Source organism: Serinus canaria, chromosome 23, assembly GCF_022539315.1.
Source record: "Serinus canaria isolate serCan28SL12 chromosome 23, serCan2020, whole genome shotgun sequence".
Lineage (NCBI taxonomy): Eukaryota > Metazoa > Chordata > Aves > Passeriformes > Fringillidae > Serinus > Serinus canaria.
In genome coordinates, this window is record NC_066336.1 from 5,074,458 (window position 1) to 5,090,120 (window position 15,663).

Genomic DNA, 15,663 nt, shown 5'->3' on the forward strand with positions numbered 1-15,663 from the left:
TCCATTTCACAAAGCCACAGCACATTTACTCCTCCAACAGAGAAATGATGACAAACACAGTGCAAGTTTATTCCTTTATTGATAAATGTTTCCCAAACTTTCCAAACTGGATTGTTCAATTAAACACAAACTCACAAAAATACTTCCAGCCTAAAATCCTCAACGTCCTCTTTAGAAGACACAAGGGGCAGCTCTGTTCTGGCAAAGGAAAAGCTTGCAAACCCCCCAGATTCTGGTTTTGGAAACCTCAAGCTTCAGAGTTGGCTTTTTAAATAAGATCTTTAAGATTAATTTACAAAATGCAATATAACTATGTGATACAATGCATGGCCTTGAGATCTGCAGGACACTGAAGGATCTTCAAACATCTTGAGCTGATGTCTAGGAAAGGGCTATTTGGCTTCTTTGTATCCTGGAGGGGAAAAAGGAAGAGAAGTTACTCACAGCACCCTGCTCCAGGCTAGGAATATTCCAGCATTCCAAGGAAAAAGGATTCCAATATAATTGGGAAGGTACAGAGATGCTGCTCGTGGTGGTCAGATGATCAGGAATTGTTATTATCTACAATAAACTCAAATTCTTTGCTAGACCACCCAGTGAAAATAAGAATACTCATCATTCTTCACCAGCTTGAGTTGTGACATCTGATCACAAACAGCAGCACAAAGTCCTGGAGATGGCAATTCCAGACAACCCACAGAAAAATGGATCATGAGAAACAGGAAGAGGCGTTCCAAGAATCAAAATCCTTACTCAAACTAAACAGGAGCCAACCCCAAACAGGTGACACCACTTGTGTGGACAGACCTATCCAGTGAAACATTTCCAGCATTTATTATATCCTGAAGGCAGATGGTTTCCAGGACAAGGAATGGGCACTAAGAGCCTGTTTAACCTCAAAATGTGCCTGTTTAACCTCAAAATGTGCCTGTTTAACCTCAAAATGTGCCTGTTTCCCACATCAGCAGCTCCACAAGACTCATTTCCCCAGCCTGTCAGCTCCAAGGAACACCCCAGGGACTCCAGGATCTTTAGATCCCTTCAATAAGCATCAGAATTAACATCTCCTAACTTGTACACAAATATTCTGCTGGGAGAAATTACATGAGGAGCTTTTTGTTGTTGAAGAGTGGACTGCAATCGGGTAAGTGCTGGTCACAGACCCACATGAGTTGTTCACTGATAACTGTGTTTTATTTACTGATTCTGGAAGCTTTTCACTGAAGCTGAGGACTGAGACACTCACCAGTCATCCTGGTTCAAGAGGTAGCAGCAACCACACCCACTTTCTGGGCAGCTTCTTTCTTGGCTTGGTGAGCCTGCAGCACTGCCACAGCCTCCTCCACCTGGGGACACAAACCCAGTGAGATTTCCTCCCTGCTCAGAGGCCCTCTCTAGACAAAAAAGGGACCCAGCAGCTCACCTTGGAGCGGAGGGACTCTGGAGATTCCAGCATGTGCAGCAGCTCGGAGTTGTCAATCTCTAGCAGCATTCCTGTGATCTTCCCCGCCAGGCTGGGGTGCATAGCTTGGATCAGGGGGAACAAACGTTCTCCTGAGGGAGGAAAAGGAGTTCAGCTGGATGAGTTTGGATCTTTGAAACCTGAGGGGATGAAAAATGAGGGGTGAGCAGTGGGGTTTTACTCACCCAGCATCTGTTTCTGCTCCTGGGGAGGGGCAGCAGCCAGCATGGAGGCTGTCAGTGGCTCCTGGCCCTGCACGTGCACTGCAGGCTGAGGTGCCTGAAAAGGGCAGACAAGGGCTCTGAAATAAGGATGAGGCTGATTGCTTCGGATTTAGACAATTCTAAGGTGTTCACTCCTAAAACACAATCTCTGTCAAGCCTACAGGACACTTCAGCTTCAGAAAAGGGCAGGTAAGCTGCCCTTGGTTCACAAACACTCCCTGCCAGTCTGGAGCTCAAAACTCAGGAATGCCACACAGGAACACCATAAATATCTCACAAAAACTGGATCAAACATCATGAGATGCTGAGAAAGCCAGGTGTAGATGGTGCTCACTCTTTCAATGATACCCCAGTGAGAACTTGGCAAAGAGGAGAGAGACTTAAATGGTTGCAAAACAGGAACAAAGAACCAAGAAAAATATCCTTACAGCCAGTCTGGCTACAAAAGGGCTTGTGAGTACAAGACAGATAAACCAACCAGGGTGCCCCTGGCAAAGGCACAACTGCCAGGTTTTTAAATTCCAAATTAACACTGTCTGGGTCATAAAAGGAGCTTGAAGTTTCTATAAAAATACTTCAGTAGCATGTGAAACTGCAGGGACTTCCCAGCCCAGCCCCAGTGGTACCTGCAGAGGTTGGACACCTGGGTGTGGGCTGCGGACACTTGAGGCATATTTGTAAGGAGGGACAGCCCTGGGAGCAGGGGCAGCTACAGGAGGACGGGGAGCCAAATTCTGTGCTGCTGTGCCAACACCTGCAAAGGAAGGAGAACGCAGTGACAAACACCTGCAGCAACGTGCTCACAACTTGGGATGTCTGGTTTTAATTCAAACTATGCCCTGCATGGTGATACTTCTTTAGAAACCGAAGTGTAGCTGGCTACTTCAAAAAGGGGCTGTTCTCCAGAGAACCAATCCATAGATTCCACACCTTTTGTTTTACAGCTGATCACTGGGGAAAAAATTCATTTGGCTGCCCTCCTCTGAAAGCAAAACCCATAAGCTACAGAGATTTTTGGGTGGTGTTGCAGGGGTGTAGAGATAAGTCCCAAACCAGTGGAGAAGAACCCATCTGGATTTCCACTGCTGTGCTGTAGCACCGAGTGCCCCCAGCCCTGCACCGCACAGCCAGGAACGGGAAAGCAGCAGGTGCTGGCTCTAACCACCATCTTTGGGAGCAGAAGCCAAATCTCCACAGCATCCTCCTCCCTCCCAGAGAGGGGGAAAGGCCAGAAGAGAGCCCATCTTACCAACTCTCTGGGCAGCAGCGGGCAGGCCTCGGGAGGCAGGGGCGTTGGCAGGGGCCAGGTGGCGCAGGGCGGGCCGGGGCCCCGACTGGCGCATGGCATTGGGCATTCCCTGGAAACCTAAAGGATGGAAAGAGGGGAAATCCTCAACAGGGAATCACCTGGCAAGGCAGGACAGTCAGCTACAGGGGTGGTGCACAGGGAGAATCAGAGAATCAAGGAGTATGCTGAGTTGGAAGGGACACACAAGGATCAGAGCCCAGCTCCTGGCCCTGCTCAGGACCATTCCCACAAAGGAAAGCATCGATTGTTCCTGTTGGGAAGTACAGCTCCCAAAGGGTTCCAAACCAAAACAGCCTCTGGCATTCTCACCTTGAGGTCTCCCTCCTTGCTGCCATCGTGGGTTGGGTCTCATCTGTGTCATTTGGTTGGGTGCATAGTAAGTGGGTCTGCTCTGAGCCTGGGGGAAGATCAGATAAGCTCAGAGGCAACATCCAAGTGCAGCACAAACATTGTTTACAGCGTGTTTTGGCAGCTGTTGCCAGGACTCAACACTCAGGTCGGATTAAGAGAACAGGCAGCTGGCAAGCCCCAGAATTAACCCCACTGCTGCACCCCTCATTAGGAGCTGCTGCTTACAGGCATGAGGAAGGCTCGGTGAGATTAACACATGTTAAAAACCCCTCGGGAGCTCACCTGGGGCACAGCAGGCATGAAATACCCGCCAGCAGCAGGCTGGAACTGGTTGATGATGGTGTTGGCAGGCAAGGCCCTCATGCCAGCGATGCGCTGCATGTACTGGTTGGTGAGATGGGCCTTCCTCTCCTCCTTCCTCTGGGCCAGGGCCACATAGAGGGGCTTGGAGCCCACGATGCGCCCGTTCATCTCGGTCACAGCTTTGGTGGCCTCCTCTGGAGAGGAAAAGCAGACAAAGCCAAACCCTTTGCTCCGTCCATCTTCCAGCATCACCTGCGGTAAAGATCAATTGCTAATGGAGCACCAGTACAACTGAGCGGAAGAATCTGTGTTTTTTAAGATTTTAGGCAGCACATAACTTGTTGCAGAGGTGTAGAGACAAGTTCTCATGAAGAGTCACCTGTCTGGATTTGCTCTGCGTTGCTGTCAGCACCATGTGTCCCCAGGCCCACACTGCACAGTAAGGAATGGGAAAGATTTGGTGCAGTCCTACATGCAGAGAGGAAAGTGCCATGTCATGCCTACCACCTGAAGCAAGCATGTTTGCCACTTCCTGACTCCCCTTTTTGTAAGGGAATGAAGTTTTCAGTACAATCCCACTATTTACTGGCCAAGGTGTTTTCAGAATCACAATAAGAACATCCCTTCAATCCCATGGCAGACAATTCCTTCTTCAGGCTTTAAAATCCAAGTAACACCCAAATCCCACAGTACCTTGGCACTCGTTATTGACCCAAAAGGTGAGAACTCCTTCCTCAGTTTTTCATCATCTATAGTGTCATCTAGGTTTTTAATGTACAGGTTAACACCCTGGAAAGAGAAAGAACAGCATGACATTCACAACATTAAAAAAAAAATTCTTAAGCACATCAACTGTTACCCATCTGCCAGAGCTGTAATTTATCTGAAAACTCTTAATTTGGCATCATATTCCTTCCACACCACCCAAAGCTGAAGGTGATAAATGTTGCAAAGGCGTAGAGACAAGTCCCACTGTGGTGAAAGGGAGCTTGTCTGGATTTCCTCTGCCTTCCTGTGGCATCATCACATGTCCCCAGTCCAGCAGTGCACCTCAGGGAGTGGGGGAGTTGCAGATGCCACCTCTGACACGACCCAGTTCTGCCACAAATTACAGAGAGCAGTGCAGAGTTGTGCTGTCTCTTCCCATCCCTCCAGGGATCCCCATTTGAAAGTCAAGGAGACTTCATGCCTGTTGAGTCACTCCTCCTAAACACTTTCAGTACCAAGACTAAGCCCTGATGCCCCCTCTGCCACCAAATACAACCTCTGTGTTTTAACCCAGGATGTCTCACAGGACAATAACTGCTCTGGCAATTCCTTCAACAGATCAGAAATAGTGTTTCAATTGAGAAAAATAAACATTATTCACCTGGTACCTGCTGAGTCTCTCCTGTTTTAGCTGTTCAAACCTTCTTTTCAGCTCTGCCTGGCGCTCAGCCTTCTTCTGTGCTCTGCCCACAAAGAGCATTTTCCCATTGATGTCCTTCCCGTTCATTTCTTCCACTGCCTGCACAGAGGGGTCAAGAGGAAACTCTCAGCTGCTGCAGCAGGACAGCCCCTGATCCTGTCAGAGCAGGACTGCCCAGAGCTGACGTTGTGTCAGCCAATAAATCAGAGTTTGCACGTTACCTTTGGACATTTCCTGTTAACAGCAGCTCATTAAAGACAAGCTGAAGTTATCACACAGCTCAAGCTGACACACCACAGAGTGCTGAGCTAACTGGGAAATACATCCCCACCCTTTCTTGTAATTAAAACTACATTTTAACAAGCATTCTGCTTAGAAAAGACCATTTTGAGCAATGTTCTCACTCTAGGTGCCCTCCTCCTCCTTCAGCCCTGCACTGTAGTATTTCTTCAGCAATTAACATTCTTGATTATACCCCTGTGTGGATCTAGGAAACTGGAGGGATGCCAAGTTACCCTTGAATGTCAAACTATTAAGGTGCAAAAGGTTTCCAAGTTCCCACATCTAGAAGAGGTCATGCTCAAGGCAGAATTTTCTTCCATTTCAGAAACAGGCTCCCAAGATAAACCAAGTTTTTCTTCTCTGCAGTTACCTAAGCAACATAAAAGTTGGTCATACCTTGTTGGCCTCTTCATGCTTTTCAAAGCTTACAAAGCCAAAGCCTTTGGATTTTCCAGTGGGATCTGTCATCACTTTAACACTCAGAGTTTTACCTGTTACCAAGGGACAGGGTTAGTAAATCTCAAAAGTATTTCAAGATTATTAAATTCCATGTAATATCTCCTCATGTCCTCAGCCTTAAAGTGACCCAGGTAGGGACTACAGAGCAGCACTCAAACTACCACATTTCATGAAATTCACAGCCTCAATACAAGTATTTCTGTATTTACCATATTTGCCAAAGAGCTCCTTTAGTCTTTCATCATCCATGTCATCCCCAAAGTTTTTAATATAGACATTGGTGAATTCCTTCGCCTTGGCTCCCAGCTCAGCCTCCCTCTCTTTACGAGACTTGAATCTCCCAACAAATCTGTAAGATAAAAAAACAAAAATCCCAATTAACAGATCGGTTCCAAGAGCCAAAAAATAATGTGTGACTTACGGCGAGGCAAAAAAAATGAGTGTGCAGTAGGAGCTGGGAATGGGGACAAGAAAGGGTGACAGCAGAGGACAACAAACAGGCCACAGACCAACCAGAAAAATCACCTGTGCTGTGGCTGGCCAAGGAGCCCCACTGGCCCTAGACAGAACCCACCCCAGCCCGCTCGCAGAGAGGTGGCAAATCAAGGCTCGGTCAGGGAAACCCACCAGTCCTGGAATGGAGGGGTAGCAGGCCATGGCTTGGGCAGGGTCACTCACCAGCCCTGGAGTGGAGAGGTAGCAGGCCAAGGCTTGGGCCAGGAGAACCAGTGCCTTGTGTGTCCCTGTTAATACCGAGATGCATCCCGGAGCATGTGAGCGCTGCTGCTGCCGCCTGTGACACTCACACTTTGCGGTCGTTGAGCAGCATGCCGTTCATCTTCTCGATGGCCCTATCTGCAGCATCCTGGGTCTCAAAGTGCACAAAGGCGTAGCCCTTAGAGCCATTCTCATCACACACCACCTGCAGGAGAGCGAGCAAAGGCAGCTGTCAGCGTCCCTCCTCTGCCACGGGCCAGCGGGGCAAAATGTGTCACTGCCAAGGGGCAGCTCCTGACCAGGGGCAGCTCCTGGGAAACACCACCTGAGTGTCAGATTCCTGCCCTTCATGACCAAATCTGATGTAATTTCAGCTTTTGGTCAGCTCTGCCTTTCAGGGATTCTGTTTTAACACTAAGGCCACAGGTTTGATTTCTGTAGGCACCGTTCATTTAAAGAGTTGGGCTCGATGAGCTTTGTGTGTCCCAACACGGAATATTCTGTGGTTCTGCTCCTTTGCACTACCTACACTCAAATCTCTGATCATGTCACCACCCTAAAAGAACGGGACAATGTAACCACATCTCACCTTGCAGGACAAAATGTTTCCAAACGCTGAGAATGTGTCGTAAAGTGCCTTGTTATCAATGGATTTGTCCAGGTTCTTGATGAAGACATTCCCAACCCCTGACTTCCTGAGGGAAGGGTCCCTCTGAGACCACATGATGCGAATGGGTTTGCCTTTGATCACATCAAAATTCATGGTATCGAGAGCTCGCTCAGCTGCAAGAGAAGCCAAGAACAGATTTTCTGTGGTTGGTTAAAAAAATAAAGGTTTCCAGTGGGTGGGTGATTCTTTCTCTGAATTTTACTCAGCTCATCTGGGTTACTATCAGAGGTGATCAATGACTTTTAACTCAATTTTCCAGGGAGGTCTTTGAAGCACAGCCACAAAGTGTATAAAAGGTTTCACAGACTTTAAATTTACATTATAGCAATATATTCACCACCACAGCAAAACTGATATCAAAATGCCTGGTTAATTAGTCATATTCTGAATTATTATAAAGGTAAATTACTCCACTCAAAGAAAGAAAGGAACAGGAAACTCTGGTAAAAAATAAATGAAGTAAAAAGAGTGACTGTGTGGCTGTTTTGCTTTCCATGAAGCTCACATCTCCCCATCCTCATTTCTATTCAGAGAGAAGGATCATCTCCCTGTCAGGTCAGGGAAAATGTGCACGAACACATGGCTGGCTGTGAGGACATGAGTCAGCCTCTACATAACTTATGTGGCCAAAAAATCATTCCAAAGTTGCCCAAGCTAAAGATGACAAGAGAGTTGAGAAAATTCTGGGTGGGGGGAAAAAGTCTGTACACCCCATCTGATTAACAGGGAAGTGTTTATCTAAGCTCTCAAACACCAGCACTGTCATTCTAACCTGCACTGAAACCCCCCTCCACGAGGCTATTTCTGCTGCCTGCTGGTGTATTAAAAGGATCATTACGTACACACATCAGGATCTTGTTCATAAAATTGAGATGCTTGCACTGTTCTGTGCCAGAAAACACTCCCAGCATGGAGCAGGCAGAGAAGAAAGAAAGAGTCTTAATTCCCAGCATGGAGCAGGCAAAGAGATGGAAAGACATGCATTAAAATCAAGGAAAATTAACAGGGCAGAACCCAAGTTTTCCACATTTGTTTGGCTCAGTTGTCCCAGGCCACCTTCACCCTGTGGTATTTGCTGATTAGATTTCAGGAGCAGAAAATTCAAGGAAGAAAAAAACCCCAATCTGAACACCTTGCACGTGACTTGGCTCGTGCAGCCTGATTAACTTACTCAGCATGTCCCAAAAGTACCTCCAGGAATCCAAAGGAACACTGCCCACCAAAGCCTGCACTCCCTACCCCCAGTGCCAGCCTCCACTACTGCATGGGAGTTTCTCAGAATTTTTCATGTGCTTTGCAATGTGTTTTTTTGTTCTTGCTGCTTTGCAAATTGAAGTGGGACCATCACTGCTCTCCCCCCACACAAATCCAGTTGGAAACAAGCTCTGCTTGAAAAAAAATGTAATTTAAGGACTCCAACAGCTCTGCTTAGACCAAGGTGTTAAATGCAATTAACTGCCAGGCTAAAACGACTCCTCAGCTGCTGTTTCGAGTCCATGCAAGCCAGGTTCTTCCTGCAGTCCTTTCCTGGTGTAGGCAGCTCAGAGGCGACCCAGAGCAGCTTGTCAAATTTGGCAGTGTTTATTTATAGCAGGCAGAGGTCCTGCAGAAGCATGTGCTGGCAAGGGCACAAACTGGGTGCATAATACCATTTGCAGCAGGAACAGGCTCCTGCTGGAAGGTGACAAGCAGATCAAGCAGTGGCTGTGCCCAGGGGGAGCGGGATGGCTCCAAGGCAGCACCCAGCTCCAGAGCAGTTAGGAAGTTCCTCCCGGTTCTCCCGAGCTCAGCAGATACCATTGCACGGCTCTTTCAGCAGGTTGCTACTGTTCCACTCTATTATTACACCCAGCCACTTCTGGGGAGCTGTGAAAGCCCTACAAGGATTCCCCGAGGGATCTGTGCCACACCCACAGGTGGAGATGCAACTCCTCTACACCAGGACCTCAGAAAACCTGCAAAGGATCTGCAAGAGTTCTGTGAATGACTCACACCAAGCAGATCTGATTCACTTCCTTCATCTGAGCAAACACCTTCTCATTTTCTTCTATTTAAGCCACAAAGCTTCAGCCATTTCAGTTCCTGTATCTGTTTCTCTCCCACTGGTTCCTGTCATCCTTCCAGCAGACTCAACTGTGGCTCATACAGAACATAAAACACGCTCACAGCCCCTTTCAGGCTTGCTTTTCATTCCCTTTCTGATGGGGAGAGCACCTGAACACTCACTGCAGTTTGCCTCAGGCCTCAAGAGCAATTAACCTCCCTTGCAGATGCAGAGTTAACACAATGCTGGAATTAGAGGCTGTGGTTGAGCAGCATGAAGATCAATAACCAACCTCACACCCCAAGATTTACCCAGGAGAAACTCCAAACAAGGAGTTTCATTCTCCCCAAACCTCCAGGCTCTCACTTAGGTCACCGAGCAAAAAAGTCCTGACAAGGAAAGCACACAGAGCAAATTTAGCCACTTATTTTTTGAAAAAAAGAGATGGTGCATAGTCAAAAGATTTAAATTCCTCAATCACTGAGATTACAAGGAAATGCTGCTGCAATGAAGCCTGTGGCAGTACCAACTCTTCCCTTTTAACTTCGCGATTTGCCTTACACAGCTCCTCCTGTCTTCAAGGAGGAGAACAAACAAGTTTATCTACACTTTCCTGCAGAAACACATCTATTTCCAGCCCTGGGATCCTCCTTAGCTCGGGAAACATTCTGTTTTCCCTACACTTTCAGAACACCTTATCTCTGCTTCACTGCCCTGAGCTGTCTTTTTGTTATTGTCGAAGTTTGGAATTCAATTGCACGGAACACATGAAAAGAGAAATTCAGCTTGTTTGCTGAGTTGGTTTTCTTTCCCTTCTGCAGAGTCAAAAAGAATAAATATTAACAACCACTGCTGAGCTTGAACTAGCCAGAACTTTGAAGTGTTTCCTCACCCTGCCTATCACAGGATGACAGGCTCAGAATTCAGCATTCCCTGGTTACTGCAATCAAAACCAGCAGAGCTCATTTTCCCTAAAAATAACCTCTCTGCAGCAGACTGCTGCCAGTTAGACAATGCCTGTGCAGCATCACTCCAGCACCGAAAAAACCGTAAAGAAAAACACAAGTTCTGGCCCAGTTTGGACACAGGAACCTGGAAGTGCAGAGCATGCTCAAGATGTGACAGTGAGCTCCTCGTGGCCCTGAAATGGGGAAGAGTTCTGGCTGCTTGATTTGCTCTGTGGACACAGGGGCAGAGTCCTGCCTTAGAACACACCAAAATAAAGTTAAAACATTGCTTTCTTCAGATTTACAAAGCCTCCACCCTTCCACAAAAGGTGCCAGGGAAATGCAAACTATCACTTATCAACCTTTTTAACACCTACCAGCAGTTCGAGCAGACCACGTGTCCACAAGAAGTCTGCAGAGCACAAAACCTCCTGATTACTGTAAGCACCTACTCTCAACCATAAATCCCATCAGATTCCTACAGTGCTCCCCTCAGCTCTTCTCAGATTTAGTGGGATGAAGCCAAGTGCATTTTTGATTATGCATTCCTGGAAAAAAAACACAAAATCCCTCCTCCTCTCAGGAAGCCTCATGCAGGCAAGTGCCACCTTGAAAACAGTCCAAATCTCTGCATTTTACAACAAAAATTATATTCTTCGTAGTCAAATTTGTTTTTGAGAGATCACAACCCTCTTCCAAAATATTTGTCCACGTCGTGCTGCATTACATGGAGGGCAGCAGCTGGGTTTTGTGTTTATGCAGGGTAACACATGCTGCAGTTTGACAGGAGAAATTCAGAAATTCACATCTCTTCACGAGGGCAGGAGGGCTTTGACTATTTCCCTGTCCCAATATTCACTCAATGATTAGGTTTAAACCACTTGACCTTCTAAGACCTACCAGTAACAAGACACCACCTACCAGCTCCAAGTATCACTTCAAGCCCAGGAGCTTCCTAAAATGTCTGCTGCCTCCCCAGCAGCCCAGAATGGTGCAACCTCCCCCTAAATTCCTGCCTATTTATTACCATAAAAGATTCCCTTGGAATATATTGGGAAGGCCCCCAGTTGTACATGTGCTAAAGCACATGGGACCAGCCACTGATCCCTTCTGAGATCACTCTTCTCTGCTTTGAGAGAAATTTATCTACACTTTTGCAGCCCATCTCCCCAAAATTTATCTCATCTAAGCTGGAGTTCCTTCCTGGCTTTGTTTCTGCTGCTTGTTTTTATGTCTCTGATCCTGTAAAATGAGTTCAGAGCCTGAGGAAGGCAGGTGAGCTGGGATAACTTTGTTCAGCATAAAAATGCACCAAGGTGGTTTTAAAAGCTGCACTCAAGGCAGGGTAGGACCACACATACAGGGAGGCTCTCAGGTTCATTCTTTCTCACTGAAAAATCTTTAAAACACAAATACACTGCCAAAAACAACAAAAAAAGAGCTTTTTGGTGCCATGAATGAGAAATTATGCAGTGGGGTGCAAGTCAGCTTTTAATCAGCATGACAAGGGAAAGGATCAAAAGTGCTCAGTCAGATAACCCAAGGAAATGCATCACAAGGAACTGCCCTGGGAGAGGAGAGAAGCTCTGCAAAAATGTAAAGTAAAGTTTACTTGTTGCTGAAATCTGTGCTGCTGTAAACTGATTCTGAACTCAAGGAAAAAGATCACTGTTGTCTCTACTTGGATGCCTCTATCACACAGAGATGCTGTTAAATCCCAGCACGGAGCAATAAACTTGCAGCAGTCAGCAGGCAGAGCTTTGAAAACTGGGGCAGAAAATGCTGACCCATTTTCCTTCCAGAAAAGACGTGTTCCAAAATGACCTCTCCTGTCCCATCTTTCATGTGCTGCTTCAGCTCTGCAACACCTGGCTTTGAGCAGGAAACAAAGTGTGATAAAAAGAGTCTGGCAAGAGCAAAGCAAATGCGGCTTCTGCACATGAGACAATCTGGCTCTCCACACATTGAACAAAGTGTTTTATTTCACTTTAAAGCAAGAACGCCACTTCCCCAACTGGGAGGGACATCCAGCTGCTTCAACAACAGGAGATGTTAAATTTATTAAACTGGGAGTGTGTGGAGCAGCCACAGATCAGTCACTTGACTGAGCACTCAGCCTACTCTGAACTTTTTCTGCTAGGACTGGCAGCACAAATCCCCATAGAAACAGCCCCAAACCACCCCAGAATGAAGGGAAACACCACGGGGATTGTTTTCTCATGAGAGGAAAAAAACCACAGATCTCTGAAATTGAAATTTACTATCAGTGCAAGAAACAGGCCTGTCTAAAATTAGAGATGTTAGTAAGCAGCGCATTTTGCAGACACCTAGCAGTAAAAAAACCATTCCAGCTGCAACCACCAGGAAGAGACGACTCACCCTGTAACGGCGTGATGGGCAGCTAGGTGAATTAGTGGGGGAAAACGAGGAAAAATGAGAGGGGGGAAAAAAAAGCCATGGATGTGGCTGCAATTGTCACTTACCATCTGCGGGCTGCTGGAAGTTGACGTAGGCGTAGCCCAGGGAGCGGCGGGTGATCATGTCCCTGCAGACCCGAATGGACAGCACGGGGCCAGCCGGGCTGAACTTCTCGTAGAGCATGGCCTCGGTGATATCGGGGTGCAGGTCCCCCACGTACAGCGAGGCCATGGGGTAACTGCTGGCGGCCGTGTTCATCTTCCCCTCTCACCCTCTGGGGTTTTCCACTCGCCGGTCTCGAGTCAAGCTTCTTATAAATATTAATTCTGGGGAACACTCAAAACTCTGAATTAAAGCCTAAGCTGCGGCCGGCAGATGCTTGGGACAAGGGGGCTGGCACCAGGACGCAGAGCAGCTGAGAGGGTTGTGCAAGCTTGAAAAATCAGCAAAAACACCCCAAAGTTAAGCCTCCTGGAGAGCAGGGCTCGGATAAAACGCCAAAATTCATCCGCCGGCTCCCGAGCGCTTTGAGGCAAAAACCTCCTAAAACCCCAACGTCTTTTTATCTTTCGCTTCGATTTAGCCCAGATTCTGCAGAGCGGCGGCCCGTTGATTTTCTGAGGAAATAAAAAAAATAAATAAATAAATAAACAAAGCCCTAACGCGCACTAATACAACTATTTCTCTTAAAACTGGCTCGGCTAGATAGCCTGGAGGTATTATAAATAAACCAGCGCGGCACGCGGCGGCCTGAGGGCGGGCAGGGCGCGGCCGCCGCGCTCTCCCAGCGCGCCGCGCTCCCCCGAGCGCTCCCTACCCCGCAGCGCCGACCCGGGGCGGGCTCGGCGGCACCGGTCCCGACCCCGACTCACGCAGTGCGGGCGCGGCGGGCGGAGAAGCAGCGGTTTCGGGCGGCGGGCGGCCCTTTATAGGCGCCGCGGCGGCGCGAGTGGGCCGCGATGCCGCCGAGAGGAGGCGGCCGGGCCCGGCCCGGAGCGCCCCGCGCCGCACGCGGCGCCCCCCAGCGGGCGGGAGGACCCGGCCGGCTCCCGCCATTTCGGGGGCGCCACAGGAGAACGGGCCGCGTTGGGAATGATTAAAGTTAATCGTTGTTGGAAATTGTGTCGCTTGCGTGATTAGTTTCAGGGTAATAAAGGCAAGGAGATGCTGGAGGGGGGTCCGGCAGAGGTCGCAAAGATGGTTTGGGGTCTGGAGCATCGCCCTCATGAGGGGAGGCTGCGGGAGCTGGGCCTGGAGGAGGGAAGGCTGAGAGGGGATGCCATAAATCCATAAAATATCCCCAAGGGGTGTCAGGGGAATGTCCCAATGTTCATTGTTCCCAACGTGGAGCAACAGCCATAAGCTAAAACACAAGTTTCACCTCAACAGATTGAGGGAGGAATCCCCTGTGGGCCGCTGGCAGGGAGATGGATCCACAGCAGCAAACCCCAGAAGAGTTTTTGGGGTTGTTTTCACTCCCACCCCATCCTACACGTGCAGATGTCTCACAGGGCAGCTCAGTCCCACCATAAAACACAAAAAAAAAAAAAAATCCAGAGAAGCCTCCAGGGGAGAGCGGGGCCACGGAGCAGAGGAATGCACCAGGAGAGAGAACAATTCCTCTGGGATTTTTCTTCTCGCTGCTCCGAGCTCTGCTTTTGGAGGTGTCGCTGGCAGCGGGATGAGGAGCGGTCAGAGCTGGAGCTGTTCCCACAACCTTCTCCTCCTCCTCTTCAGAGCATCATTTTCCCCCAAATTAGCGCGAGTTCCTGCGGCAGCCCCGGCGCTGTGCCAGCTCCCATCAAGGGCTGCCCTGGAGCGGGACCAAGGGTCCCGATGTCTCCCCATGGAAGTGAGCTCTTCCCTGTCAGTCCCTCTTCCCTGGCTTAAACAGCTCCCAACAGAAAGCTGCTGGAAAGGGAGAGGGATTCTCCCCCCTCTTCTGCTGTCCCGTGGCTTCACGCTCACGAGATCGGCTCCGGGGAGATCCGTAATTATCTATTTCCAGCATCTTCAGCGGAGCGTGAGGACACGGCAGTGCAGGATTCTGTGATTCATCAGTGACCTTCAGGCTCCGTGGCTGTCCTGTTAAGGGGGACTAAGTCTGTTAGCTAGGCATTGTGGCTTTTCAATTGTTAAATTGCCTTTAATTTGCTTTAAAAGCGGGATACAACGTTATCATAAAAATGGGATATAATATCTTCCCCTTCAGTGGAATAATCTTCCACTACAGTGGAATAATCAAGAGTAGCAGAAAAAAGGTAAAAATAGCAAAGCAAATTGTAGTGATTTGCAATATTTTCTGTCTTGAAAGACACGAATGACACAAATCCTCCTCCTCCTGCTCTCATCATTCTCCAACAGCTGACGGTGCTGCGAGGCCACACTGGTGGGATCACACCTGCCTCTGTTTTGTGCTTGGTCCTTCACAGCTGGCACCTCCTCCGCTGGCAAAGCAGGGACACGACACAGGCATGTCGCTGTGGAAGTGTTCAGCTCCTGCTTTGACAGCTAAAGTCAAAACACAGCCCAGCTCAAAGAGCGTGTTTCCACATAAAACGCCCTTTGGCTGCTGCAGCCGCTGCGGCTCTGATTTGAAACGTATTCAGTGACATTTGTGCTCCCTCCCAGGGGACTCGGTGCAGACAGGCACAGTCCTGTGTCCTGCTCGATCCTTTTCACTCCCCACATGAACTAACAGGCTGGGGGTACAAAACTGCCCCAGGGACACCCTGCTCTTGGTGCCCTCCACACACGAGTGCAGCTGTATGGGGTTCGGCTGTTCGTCTCTGCTCCCACACACGCTCAGGATGGTTCTGGCAGGCTGGATCTCAAAAGATGAGTCTGGACTCCAGGGTTTTTCGGTCTTCAGAATTGTTTATTATATCTTATCTATAAAGTCCCTTCTCTGCCCGACTGGGATCTGACCAGCACGGCAGCCAAAGGCACTCTGACCACCCCCAAGGCGGGCACATCTTTTATAACAAAAACTACGGATATCATATTTACTTTTTATCCCCAATACCTGTCACCCTCGTCACCGGATACACCCTCACCCCAGACCAATCC

The 15,663-nt window shown here is 48.5% G+C and overlaps 1 protein-coding gene and 3 non-coding genes across 6 annotated transcripts; all 4 read right to left on the minus strand.

Annotated features, from left to right (window-relative positions):
* Positions 1–65: 65 nt before the first annotated feature.
* PABPC4 (poly(A) binding protein cytoplasmic 4) lies at positions 66–13,596 on the minus strand. 3 transcript variants are annotated; one of them, XM_030232692.2, is made up of 16 exons: positions 13,467–13,596; positions 12,660–13,211; positions 7,105–7,298; positions 6,605–6,720; positions 6,008–6,147; positions 5,736–5,830; positions 5,019–5,156; positions 4,343–4,438; positions 3,629–3,901; positions 3,305–3,392; positions 2,936–3,052; positions 2,313–2,440; positions 1,648–1,741; positions 1,424–1,554; positions 1,247–1,346; positions 66–412 (listed from the first exon to the last, which is right to left on the minus strand). In XM_030232692.2, the coding sequence occupies exons 2-15, from the start codon at positions 12,850–12,852 to the stop codon at positions 1,260–1,262; spliced, it is 1,890 nt and encodes a 629-aa protein (XP_030088552.1). In that variant the 5' UTR covers positions 12,853–13,211; positions 13,467–13,596; the 3' UTR covers positions 66–412; positions 1,247–1,259. The 3 variants fall into 3 exon arrangements, with proteins under 3 accessions (XP_030088552.1, XP_050839143.1, XP_050839144.1); XM_050983186.1 differs by having other exon boundaries at positions 13,412–13,555; XM_050983187.1 differs by lacking the exons at positions 66–412; positions 1,247–1,346; positions 1,424–1,554; ... (4 more) ...; positions 3,629–3,901; positions 13,467–13,596 and adding an exon at positions 3,919–4,117 and having other exon boundaries at positions 12,660–13,331.
* Positions 2,706–2,838, minus strand: LOC115484719 (small nucleolar RNA SNORA55). The gene has a single exon (XR_003945427.1). It is a non-coding gene; the product is annotated as a small nucleolar RNA SNORA55 (small nucleolar RNA).
* On the minus strand, positions 3,986–4,113 carry LOC115484720 (small nucleolar RNA SNORA55). The gene has a single exon (XR_003945428.1). It is a non-coding gene; the product is annotated as a small nucleolar RNA SNORA55 (small nucleolar RNA).
* On the minus strand, positions 4,591–4,726 carry LOC115484721 (small nucleolar RNA SNORA55). The gene has a single exon (XR_003945429.1). It is a non-coding gene; the product is annotated as a small nucleolar RNA SNORA55 (small nucleolar RNA).
* Positions 13,597–15,663: the final 2,067 nt, after the last annotated feature.

Bases quoted from the DNA above. Each gene is read 5' to 3' on its own strand.
- PABPC4 (XM_030232692.2), bottom strand. From the start codon at position 12,852: ATGAACACGGCCGCCAGCAGTTACCCCATGGCCTCGCTGTACGTGGGG. The intron at 5,831-6,007 runs GTAAATACAGAA...CCTTGGTAACAG, and splicing joins GGAGCTCTTTGGCAAATATG to GTAAAACTCTGAGTGTTAAA. The intron at 1,742-2,312 runs GTACCACTGGGG...TGCCCTTTTCAG, and splicing joins CAGGTGTCCAACCTCTGCAG to GCACCTCAGCCTGCAGTGCA.